The 12,133-nt window shown below is 43.6% G+C and overlaps 1 protein-coding gene and 1 long non-coding RNA gene across 3 annotated transcripts in view; one reads left to right on the plus strand and one right to left on the minus strand.

Moving 5' to 3' along the window:
- LOC140621701 (uncharacterized) overlaps positions 1 to 12,133 on the plus strand; it is a 34,156-nt gene that overhangs the window by 20,687 nt on the left and 1,336 nt on the right. Inside the window, exon 3 of one of the 2 annotated variants that reach the window (XR_012021470.1) lies at positions 3,824 to 3,967. The exons of the other annotated variant lie outside the window; for it this stretch is intronic. This is a non-coding gene — a long non-coding RNA (uncharacterized lncRNA). The remainder of the gene's footprint in view (positions 1 to 3,823; positions 3,968 to 12,133) is intronic. 2 annotated transcript variants of the gene reach the window in all.
- DSCAM (DS cell adhesion molecule) overlaps positions 9,817 to 12,133 on the minus strand; it is a 732,791-nt gene continuing 730,474 nt past the window's right edge. The window contains exon 33 of the mRNA XM_072807037.1: positions 9,817 to 10,781. Within this exon, the coding sequence (XP_072663138.1) occupies positions 10,429 to 10,781 (353 nt within the window). The 3' untranslated portion in view covers positions 9,817 to 10,428. The remainder of the gene's footprint in view (positions 10,782 to 12,133) is intronic.

The following is a 12,133-nucleotide window of genomic DNA, read 5'->3' on the forward strand; positions in this document are numbered from 1 at the left end:
GTCACCAAGACACTCATCCCTGAGGATGGAGCCTCTGGTGACTATCGCTGTGGTTGTTGTAACTGCCCAAGCACAGTTAAAAATGGGCACGGGAGCACCAAGAGATGCCCTAGTGAATCAACTGCATGGTGAATACATCCCTTTCTGCACTTGGGACATGAAAACCCTGCCTCCTTATGATGATCAAGGTCAAGTACTGCTGATCTGCTGTTAGAGAGAACCTCAAATGACTAGGTAGCAGCTATGGCTTTAAGTTTAACATGGCTTTTACTATGTCTCCTGTTGGAAAGAGCTCTCCTCTGGTAAGTGGCCTCTAGATCTGTAGAACCTAAAGTTTTGGGGATAAAATCACAAATTCCCTTGTGAGTTGCTGGAGGTGATGGTCAGTAAGGTCATTCCTTCCAAATTTTGGTTTCTGGATCCATGTCTTTTACCACTGGGATCTTAGTACCATATAATGACTGTTGGTTTAAGATATGTACTACATCCTGGAGGACCACAGTACCCCCAACTTCATAGGGTGTTGTCTCCATTCTAAAATCTTAGCCACATCTTCAAAATACCATTATCATGCTCTATTATTACTTATACACATTGTAGGACCAGTAGACCCATCATCATGTGCCCAGTGTCACACTTTCTTTGCCATTAGTGGTCCCTTCTTTCTATATGTTTATTTTTTTAAGATTTTATTTATTTATTTATTTGAGAGAGAGAGAGAGAGACAGAGAGACAGAGAGAGACAGAGAGAGAGAGAATGAACATAAGTAGGGGGAGCAGCAGGCAGAGGGAAAAGGAGAAGCAGGCTCCCCTCTGAGCAAGGAGCCCAATGTGAGTCTCAATCCCAGGACCCCAGGACCATGACCTAGGCTGAAGGCAGACACTTAACCAACTGAGCCACCCAGGCACCCCAGTAGTCCCTTTGTTCTAGACAATATTTTGTTACTTGGGACCCCATGTTGGTACATTTGTTACTCCGGCTCTCTGATCTGTGGACCTCAGCATTGGGGCAGGAAGAGCAAAATGATGTATGTGAATCTTGATCATGATTCACTGCCCTTTCCAAGCTAGAAAAGAATAAGGAAGATGTGAAACACATTATACTTCAAAGTCCTGCGCTCAGACTTTCATCTCAGAGAGAACTGAAGGGTAAGGTACAGCTTAGCAGGGTAGTTGTCCTGCTCATAAGCAAGGCACTTTGGATTCCACACCCTATGCCAGTCAATCACTGGTAAGGTCTCTTCATCCCAGAACATAAACTCCCAGGCACCTCTTGCTCTCTTCACTTGTATGTAAAAAGTGGCTCCAGCAACTAAAGAGAGTTCTTCCAAAATGAGTCACATGTACAGATATTTGAAGCCAGAAGATGGGCAGAGGACTTGAGTAAAAGAGATGTGAGGAGTCATAGATGAAGTGCAGACAGTGTTTGCTCATGGCTGAGAAGAGACACAAACCCTAAGCAAACTGTTATAATTCAGAGTGGTAAGTGCCATAACAGAGGCAAAGGCAGGCAATTCCAGGGTCAGTGAGCCTGTCTCTTCCTTGGGCTCAAGAGTGTGAGAAGAAAAAGGAATAATTATGTACCAGGAGGTGACCTCTGAGTTGAGCTGAGCTCATAAAGATGGGCAAGGATTATTCAGACAAATGGAAAAGGGGATAGACAGGTTCCAGGTAGACAAACAGGCATGTGTAAAGTCATGAGGATGAGAGACTCATTTCAAGTATTTAAGAAACTGAAAGAAAAGTGTGTGTGTGTACGTGTAGGTGTAGAGTATGGTGGGAGATAAAGGGGGTGTTGATAGAGATGAAAGAGTAGTCTAGTTTAGGCAGACTACACTAGATGAGAACCAGATGATGAATGGTCTTAAATGCCATACTGAAGAGTTTGGATATTTTATTCAAGGCAATAGAAAATAATTAAAAAATATTAAGCAATAAATTTCTCAATGAAAATTGCATGCTAAGAAGGCTAGTATGGCACTGGTATAGAGGGTGAGATCCGATAGTGTATAATATTGGAGATACTAAGACCTATTCCAGGAAGTCATCGCGATAATCCATGTGAAGAAGAACAGAGCAGTTGTGGAGAGATTAAGAAGCATGGGGGAAGTATGAGAGGATAAGAGACATGGTTAGTAGCTGTGGAGGTGAAGGAGAGTCCTGGATTGGATGGTAAAGCTATAACTGGGATAGGGACTCAGGATGAAGGGAGCCAGGAGGAGTGAGGTCATACATAGTCATCAGTGTTGAGTAGACTGATTTTGAGTTTTGCATGCTACGTCTAAATGGAGATGTCCAGGAGGCTGCTGGATGTGGACTGACAACTCAGTGTAGAAGTTCAAGCTGGAGAAATAAATTAGGAATCAGTAGAATGCAGATGATAATTAAAGCTATGATTGCAGATGGGATACTAAAATTGTCAAGGGTGAAAAAATAAAATAAAATAAAATAAAATAGTCAAGGGTGAGAAATAAATGCACAAGGGTGAGGGTGGACATCTGGGAAAATACACTTTTGAAAGGAGCTTTGGAGAATGAGAACCTCATCAATAAAATTGAGAAGACTTATCCCAAAATGCAGAAGAACCAGAAATCAGGAAGAAATTTCTCCAGTGCTATGGAGGAAGTTGACCAAACTGAGGGGCCATGGGACCAGGGCTCAAGGAAGTCTTCTATGTTTTTGAGGAAGTCAACTTCAGGGTACGAAAATAGGTGGTGAGGGCACGTGACGTTGGTGCACACTTCAAGGTGCTTCATTGACAAGGAGAATGGGGACAGGCAGTGCCTATAGTGAGTGGAGAATTGAAGGAGAGATTTTTTTTTCTTGATGTGAAAGACTTGAATATTTTTACATATGAAAACGAGAAGAGATAGGACTGAACAGGGGAGTGTGGGTCTTATAAAGGTGGGAGAGTTTGAGATCCAGACTACAGATGGATAGATGAGCTGCAGGTAGGAGGGGGACACTTTTCCTACTGCCCTAGGAAGGCAAGAGTAAGGGTGGGTGTAGGCTCAGAAGAGTTTGGCGGTGTGTGTAGGAAAAGGAAGCTTTTTCTTGGTTGCTGTCTGCTAGAAGTGAGGGCAGGAGATGGGATAGGGGTTTGGAGAAGGTCCTGATGGTTTGGCCTGACCCAGGTGGAACTGGGGTAGCATCAGAAGTGCTGGCCTTCTAGGAGCCTCAGTTACAGAACACTGGTGTACATTTCCAAGAGTGAGAAATGTGACGTCCTGGCAAATATGAGTCACTGGGGCTGTACCCACCAAGGACATACAGACACCAGCCTTGTTACCAATGGTGGCAACAACAACAAAAGTCAATTTTCTGTGACTCTCACAAAAGGGTTACCAGCACAAACTTAGAAATCTGCTAAATGTAAAAAGAAACTTATTTAGAAGGACCTGAGGGAAGGTCAATCTCTTCAACATCAGTATGCGAGATTTTATGCAACATGCAGTGAAGTCGCTGTTACCTGAAACCTTCAGAAGTGGAAGTTTTGATGAAACAGTCATATTCTCTTGTCACGTGGCCAGGAAGTCAGAATCAGGCTTCTTTACTTTCCCCTCCCCTCAGGATAGAGAGCACACACACACAATAATTAGCTGAATTTAGGAGTTTATTAAAAAGGTTAAAATCTGCCTTATACCCTGGGCTTACACATATTTAGAGCACCTTTTTTGAATTTTACAAAACATCTGCACATATACATTCACTTCATAAACATCATTTAAAAACATTTACTGGTATTGGCTGATGCCTGGGCTGGATGTAGGAGTTAAAAAAAAATTAAAAAGAATGTAATGCAGCCCTCACCTCTCATACACAGTTCCAAAGAGCTCAGATATTTGCCCAATGAGATTGACACCAAGAAGGATCATCTCCTTGTTGAGCTGGAAGGGCCCTGGAGAGCTGATCCAATCAGGTCTGTTTGCAGATGTCTAAACCAGATGGCCAAGCACAAGATCTCACGGTGAGTTCCTGGACTTGTTGGTGCTACAGCTGAGTCTCTCTGCACAATGTTCTTGTTATTATACCACGTGCCTTGCCAGCCCCAAATCCTCCTATGACTCAATACCATTAAACATACAAAATTTTCATGTTCAGCAGAATGGACACATAGGGAGGCAAAGAGACAAAGGCATCTTGAGAACAATTTTTGGCTAGAATGGATGCTGGAGGGTTTCCGGTTAGCTCTATAGCCGCTAGAATGTCCCCTTGCTGCTTGCTCTGGTAACCGTTATTGGAAGCATCTTCATTATGCTTGGTTTGACACAAAAGACTCTTAACTACTCTTAAAGGAAACATAATCTCCTTGATGTTGAAGGTTAGTTCTTGCCACATGATTGAGCTGAAAGTCTTCACCAAGGTCCACCATGCTGAAGATTATGAGAAAAGTTAAGTGGAAGTTTTAGTAGAACAGGAATGTTCTTTTGCCATGTGGCCAAGCAGAAAAATAGGTAGTGTTGGCCTAACAGTATGTCTTTACTTAACTTGTGCTTTGCTCTGCATGTGCAGAGTGCATCTGTTTGGACTGTCAGCAGATTCCTTTCCTGGTCAATGGCAGGGCAAGTTCCCACCTTGACGGGAACATAGATGTTGGAGTTTGCTGACATGGTGTGTGTGATATGTTTTATCTGTGTGTTATTGGGTGTGGGCACAGTGGTTGCATGGAAGACTGTGCTCTCGCTCAGGTCAAGGGTTGAGTGCTAGATCAGCATGCTGGCACCATTATTGCTCCATCTCAGAAGCTGAACTTTGTAAGACACTTAAAATTTTGGATCTGGAAACAGGAAGTGTCTTTTTAATAGATTGCTAAATATTTCTTCCTGGTGTGGCAAAAGGAGGTCCCATCTTTTTACTAAGGCATTCAGCCCTTAGGGAAACCTCAGAGAATGACAAATTAAGACAAATACTGAATTAATAACTCTTTGAGAACCTAACTTTGTGCCCACATTCAGCATGAATGGAAATGCTGCCTTCCCTCTGATTGTGATGCCCAGGTGGTCTTGGTAACCCCTCTGTGGTAGCATAGCCTTGGGCCCTGTCATCTCAAGGACATTTCTGAGCACCTTCCCTTTATTACACACAGGATTGTATATCTCAGTTGTTTCTCTCTCTGTGGTAGGGTTTTCTTTGAAGCAGGACACAACCCTCTCTGGGGAGGCACAAAGCCAGCGACAATAAACATTGCCTTTTCTTCTTACAGTTGGCTTGAAGTTTCTGGAACACAAAGAGCTTTCCAGCTTTGCCAAGCTTGTCTTGGGAGATGAAACAGACACTCCTTGCCATGTGCTCAAAGTTACTTTTCCCTAGCTTTCCCCCTTTCTGAAAGTGAGATATTGAGAAAAGCAAAACAACAATAACAACAACATTCTCATCAAATTGCAAAAAAAAGTTGTGACTGAGTGGATCACACCCAGAAGCCTAAGCTGCAGGAATTCTGTTAGGGAGTAGAGGAGGCGGGCACTCTCCATGTCTAGTTTGCCATTGTCAGGGATCTGTAGAGGGTACCATACTCAAAAACTAACAGGTTGGCTCGCCACAGTTCCATGGATGCTGGAAGAGGACATGAGTCTCCTGTCAGAGACCCAATGTAGTATTACAGCACAGTGATTGGCAAGAGTGCCACACTCTCATCAGTTCCCTTGTGCCCTCAAGGCCCACAGGGTAACGCAGAGGTGCTAGGTAGACTCTGTGCACACAGTAAGTTTGTGTCACAGTTGATGAACCATGAAGTTGAGAAAAATTGAGCATCTTTTCCATTTCAACAAATATTTGTAGGGTGCCTACTGTGGACCAGGTGCTGATCTAGGAATGGAGGACACAATGAGAAAAATGGAGTTCTGTCCTTGCGTGGCTGACTTTTTTTTTTAAAGATTTTATTTATTTATTTATTTGAAAAATCCAAGGACTTCTTGGATTTGGATGAGAGATCCAAGGATTTGGATTTGGATCCATTTGGATTTGGAGAGAGAGAGAGAATGAAAGAGAGAGAGAGAGAGAGAGAGAGAGAATAAGCAGGGAGAGCAGAAGGCAGAGGGAGAGGGAGAAGCAGACTTCCTGCTGAGCAAGGAACCTTAGGATCATGCCTTGAGCTGAAGGCAGATACTTAACTGACTGAGCCACCCAGGCACCTCTGTAGTTAAACTTCTTGTTGGAAAAGACAGATAGTGAAAAAGAACCATTATAAATAAGTAAATTACATAGTAAATCAGAAGATGAGAAGGGTATGGACTGAGAGCTACAGAAGATGTGGGAGCAGGAATGCTGGGAGGGGGCTGGATACAGTATAAATAGGGTGTTCAGAGAGGGCTTCGCTGAGAAGATGAAATTGGAGTGAAGATGGAAGAACATGAAGGAACCTGCCTGAGGCCATGCAGACGATCAGGGAAGCTTGAGGATGTGAATGCCTATGTTTAATGCCTAGGAAACTTTAAACTTAAGAAAGAATTTGCTGGCAAACCTGTCAAATTTTGCCTTGGAGGGAGACATTGTTTTTATTATCTCAGTCAGCACACAGATCTGCCTTTTGCCCAGCAGGGAGATATAGCTCTATCTTCTGAAGCTATCCTTTATGCAGATAGTATCCTTGAAAAGATACTACAGAACAGAATCTATTAATACCTCTACTCAGAAGACATGCACAAATGCAAGAGAATCATGAAAGATTGTTTCTCAGCAATTATTCTCCACTCTCATGCTTGATGATACTTGAGTGACCCAGCTAACTAACTGAGGTCCCTCCAATCCTCAGTCCCAGTTTGTAGAGGGGAGAGGGGCTCAGTCAGGACCCCGTCCTTAGTTACTATCTAACTCCATCCTAGCCCTGGCTGGCAGGCTCAGAAATTCCTGCTGAGAACTCAAGAGCTCTACTATCACAAATCTTCTCCTCAAATAACATACAAGAGCAAACAGACACAGTTCTACATAAACCTGAAGATGCCTTGACTCATACCCTAGTTAAGATTGCAACAGCCTGGTTTCCAAGAGCTGAAGAAGACTTTTCTTTCACTCCAGCTTCATTCCTCTGACTCTGCTGTTTGACAGGTCACTTTGAGCCAATGGGTGGAATAGCATCATGGGGCTCAAGGACCTTGGGATATTAAATTGTTGATAATCTTCCCAAGAGACCTTTGGAGAGCTGATGATACCCTCCAGACCACATTCTTTAGGTAACTGAGAGAGGCTTTTGAACATGAACATACCATCAGCATCCATCAAACTTTCCAGGGCAGGTGAGTATAATCAGCTAGACCTTGGATTTCCAATCCTAATCCTTGAAGGCTGTCCACCTTTGCTAGAAATAGATTTATAGAGTTCACATTTTTTTTGGAAGGCTTCAGTCATTTCCTTAAAAATCACACGAAGCTTTTGGCTTATGGAGAATCAAGGTCCCAAATCAGAGAGACCTTAAGTGAGTGTTATCTCCTGCTTAAGAACAATTGAAGCAACCGTATGTTTTTTTTTTTATGTCTTTAAGTATTATCAAGATTCTCTGTGGTATGTGTACAATGATGATGGGATGAGAGCTTATCCAGTCTAACCTGTGATAAGCTTTGTATCATTTTACTCCTCCATCTTTCCCCACCTCCGTTTCTCCACTTCCTTCTCCTCATGAGTGGTCATGGCAGATGTGGATACAAGAAAGTGAGCTGACGTACATGTGAACTGAATGGAAGAACCAGGGTTTCTGTAGATGTATGAGTACTGAGGGCTGTGTGATTTACTGGGAATTTATTACAAAAAGGCCTTGCTTGCTTTAGGAAAGTGGGCATTTTTCAGACTGTTAGCTGAGGGATGCCTTAGAGGAAACTCAGCCCATTGACCCAATAGTATTGTTCATTGACTCTGTACCTATTCTCCATCAGCCTGCCAACTATCATGCATTGACCCCATAACTATTCTCCATTGACCCCAATGGCTATTGTTCATTGACCCTCTAGTTATTGGCAGAGGATAAAGAACTTATCAGAGTTCCAGTGCTCTAAGATACCGCAGTCTGGTTTCAGACTTAGCCTAATAAAATGACCTCTCAGAAACATTTTAAATCAGGTTAGAGACAGGCAAAGGTCCAGAGGAAAATTAATCATTATCACTCAATAATGGTTGTTTTACTACACAGTGCCCCCTTTAATCTATAAATCTGGATCTCTTTGTGGTCATCAATACTGGACCTCTTCCTGAGAGGTAGGGAATTGGACTTTTTGATACAAGGCTTGTGTGTCGAACTCATTTTAATGAACATCACGAAAGCAGAGTTATTGAAAGTAATCCATTACAGAGGCAAGCATTATGTAGAATCTTTATTTTTGCACAGCTTGAGAAAAAAAGAAAATATGGTAAACTTCTAAGTTTGGGAAATATAGGAGTTTTAAACTGATGAAAGATAGTTTTAATTTTTCCCAGAAAGTAGCATTTAATTTCTTTTGCATACAAAAGCAGTCTGTGAGGATCTGTGAGGGTGCAGACAATAAGCTGTCGACATGTTTCAAATTCTGAAACCATGGCAAGAAACACACACACACACACACACACACACACACACACACACACACACTTCAGAAGCATAGAGTCATCTACTATTCATGCCAGCAGGTGGTCTTGACAGAGTCCTGGCCCTGTTCTGCAGGTGCTCAGTATCACTGCATCTATGTAGGCAAATGTGCCTGCCTGGAAAACAAATGGAAAGAAGCAGTGATAGGAAAGAAGGAGGTAGGAGGGAAGCAGGCAGGGAGAGAGGAGGGGAGAACAGGAAATACGTTTCTGAACATGTTCCCATATGGTAATAACTGGCACCCGTCTATGCTGGTGACTTAAATGGGAGCCTGTAGAGAATATTAAGAGAGAGGAAAGTACTCGGGTAGTCTGTTACCTGGGCCACTGAGCTGCTATGGGCATTTGATCAAATTTTCTGGTGAATTTCAAACTTCTGTGGTGGAGACCTAAGAAAGTCTGCAATGGGGTGCAGGTGCCATGGGAGGATGATGTGGTCTTTCTAAAACACACTGTGTAAAGGTCATGGGGCAGAAGAATGCAGTCCAGGGTACTTAAGAGTACGTTCTCTGTTAGGATAAGCCACATGATAAATAATTTAAACTTGAAAGAAGAAGAAAAATTTAGATTTCAGAGGACATCACTTACTGTTGGCTGGTTTCCCTCCTGGTACAGAGAAGTGAACCAGAGGCAACATATACTAAGATGGTCTATTGCAAATTTAGATACCAGTCATGGCAGTGACAGGACAGGTCTTAGAGGGTAAGAGGCATGGAATTCCCTGGTCCTCTCTTCCTTTCTCCAGAAAGCTGATGCTAACTGTGAGACTCTAGAGTAGGGGTCTGCAAACTTTTTCTGTATCGGGCCAGATGGTAAATATTTTCTGCTTTGCAGGCCATACCATTTCGGTTGTAACTATTCAACTCTGTTGTCATAGCACGGAATAGCCATAAGCAAAATGCAAATGGTGCACATGGCTGTTTTCCAATAAAATATTATTTATAAAAGCAGCGAGTGGGCTGGATTTGGCTCATGGGCCATGGTTTGCTGACCCCTGGTCTAGCTAGAGAGTGAGGTGCTGTGGAGAGGCAAGGAAGGAGCAGAACATCTGGGAGGCTTCGAGTACCTGGCCAGCCCCTGGTTATGGTCACGACCAGCTGCATCATCTGTGCTCTTCCCAGCCATTCCTGAGGAGCTTGGAGTGTTGGTGTCCTCTCTGGTTTATTCAACTGGGCTCTGGGTTCAGCCCTCGTGTTTGCAAACACAAGCATCGGGAGGAAGGAGGACCCAGCAATCAGTGGGAGACGAGAGAGGTAGACATCGAAATAAAGGCAGACCACCTTTTCTTTTTTATTTCGCTTAGACAAAATGCAAAGAGTGTCTCATTAAATTAAAAAATAAACAGAAAAGAAAATCAAATTGATTCCCCCCCCACCCCTTCACTGACGGCACTCATCCTAATTCACAACAGAAGGAGGTCAAATTGAGGACCCAGTTTCTAATGGGAAAGAAAGGTGTGCAAACATGACTAAAGTCTCCCCCCTGCCCCCAAATCAATGTTCCTTTTAAATTCACAAAGAGGGTGATTTTTTCCCCATTTTCATTCTTAAATCTTGTGTGATAGAACTTCCAGTCAGAAGGTTTAGTTAGTCCCCCATGCACTTTGTAGAAAATCAGTAAAAATGCAATAACCTGTGAAGATCATAAAACTGGACTTCTTTCCCAAAAAATCAGATGCCCAGGCAGATGGAGCTCACACTCAGACAGAAAAAAAGCAGGAGAGTCTTTGCACTGTCTGTGGTTTCAGTATTTTCTCTTTTTTTTAATATATTTTGGCAATTTTCTTTAATTATAAATATTGGAATTCCGTAAAAAAAAGGTAGCTTTGATTGAATTTTTTAAATTGTATTTACAACTGCTGTCCAGTCATGCTGTTTGTTATACCAGGGTGTAGGATTTTGCGTAGGGATTGTTTCCTTTCAAATGGCCCCGAGAGTCGAGCAGGGATTCTTGGGAGCTGCTCATCTTAGCTGCCTGTCCCAGCTCTGCTCCCTCTCGCTGAGGTAATGTGGCCACAGTCCCTTGCTGCCACTGCTGTCCCTCTCTTGTGGAGGACGTGGAGGAGGAGGCCTCCATGGGGATTGGCTCAAGGACCGTGGGGCGCTTCAGGGTCCGACTTTTCTGAGGTTCCAAGCACGCTTGCCCTAAACTCAGGTCCCTGCTGGTGCCTGCACCGCTTCGGTTTAACAAAAAGTCCATTCTAAGGTATGGAGGCAAATGTATGAGGTCACCTGCAAAGAAACACAGAGCAGTTAGTTGGCTTCCTCACTTGCTCAGCAGGTGCCGAGTGCCCTTTGGGGTTCAGAGCTGGAGATGTCACTGTACCTGGCTGTGCTTTGTGAGACCCCTTGTCAGAGCTCACCGCAAAGGCAGGTGGAACCCTCCTCACACCCGTCCCACCAGGCATAAGATGAGCTGGCTTTCCTACGGCACATTAACTTAGGCTTTTAAGGGTCATACTTCAGCCAGAGAAAGAGCAGTAACAAGATCCTTCAAAACCTCACAATGGAAAGAAAAGCATACATCAAAGGCAACAGTGCACCCCCAGGTATAAAGGGTGATGGACCAGACCCCGTATGTGATCGGAAGTGCTCAGGGGAGCATAGGGCTCGAGGAGGAAGGCAAGGATGCCAAGGAAGCAAGGGTCAAGCTTATTGGCTAGCTCAGTGCTTCCAGTCTTCTCCACCCCAAGACACATGCAGACAAGGGAGCGTTTGTGTAGCAGCAAGCTGGGTGAATGCAGGGGGCTCTTCCCAGCCATCTGGGGATTGAGGAACTCACTATTTTGGCTCACTTGTAACTCCTGGGTGGACAGCTCTGGCTAAGAAATGGGCTGCGGGTGTGCCGTCCTCAAGCCAAGAGACCAGGAAGGAGGATGTGCAGGTTGGGGGAGGCATGGTGATGGCCTGAGCTCAGAAGACATCCACAGAATGTCAGAGGGAATGTAATGGTGAGGCCTAAAAAGGGGCCCAAGGATCATGGTTTCCGAATGGAGGATAGTGGGAGGGTGACAGGGAAGGATGTGTGGATTTTTATATATCCAGGTTCCTAAAAGTGATGACCTGACCTTATTCTAAAAACTTTAATAAGCAAATTATATTAATTTGCTCTTTTATTTACTCACATGGCTATTAGTCTTTAATTGTTTTTTTTTTTCTTTTTCACATACCCGAGAAAACGTGGAATTCATTTACCTCTAAGGTTATTTTAAAATGTAGGTCAAGAGTGCCTCATGCTGTTTCTGAGACCCAACTAAATCTTGAAACTTGACATATTTGTAATGTGTTGTAACAGATTTGGGAATGAGTCTCTATCCCAGCAACTCCCCACTGAATGAGCAGGGCTTATTAAGCCTTCAAAAATCTATAGCCTTTTGGTCCCAGCTGGATTACAGGATGCTCAGGTCCTAGATTAGGAGGAACAAATGTGTTTGAAATCAAAAGACAAAACCCATGATAGCTGCCCTCTGCCTGCAGGGGCTCTCACATTAGATTTAGTGATCAGGAGGGTGAGGGTAGCTGAGAAAGGTGGGTGAAAATGGAAAATCCTTAATAACGGAAACAGTCCGGCGCCCACATCTTCA

The sequence above is a fragment of the Canis lupus genome, chromosome 30 (genome assembly GCF_048164855.1).
Source record: "Canis lupus baileyi chromosome 30, mCanLup2.hap1, whole genome shotgun sequence".
Classification (NCBI taxonomy): Eukaryota; Metazoa; Chordata; class Mammalia; order Carnivora; family Canidae; genus Canis; species Canis lupus.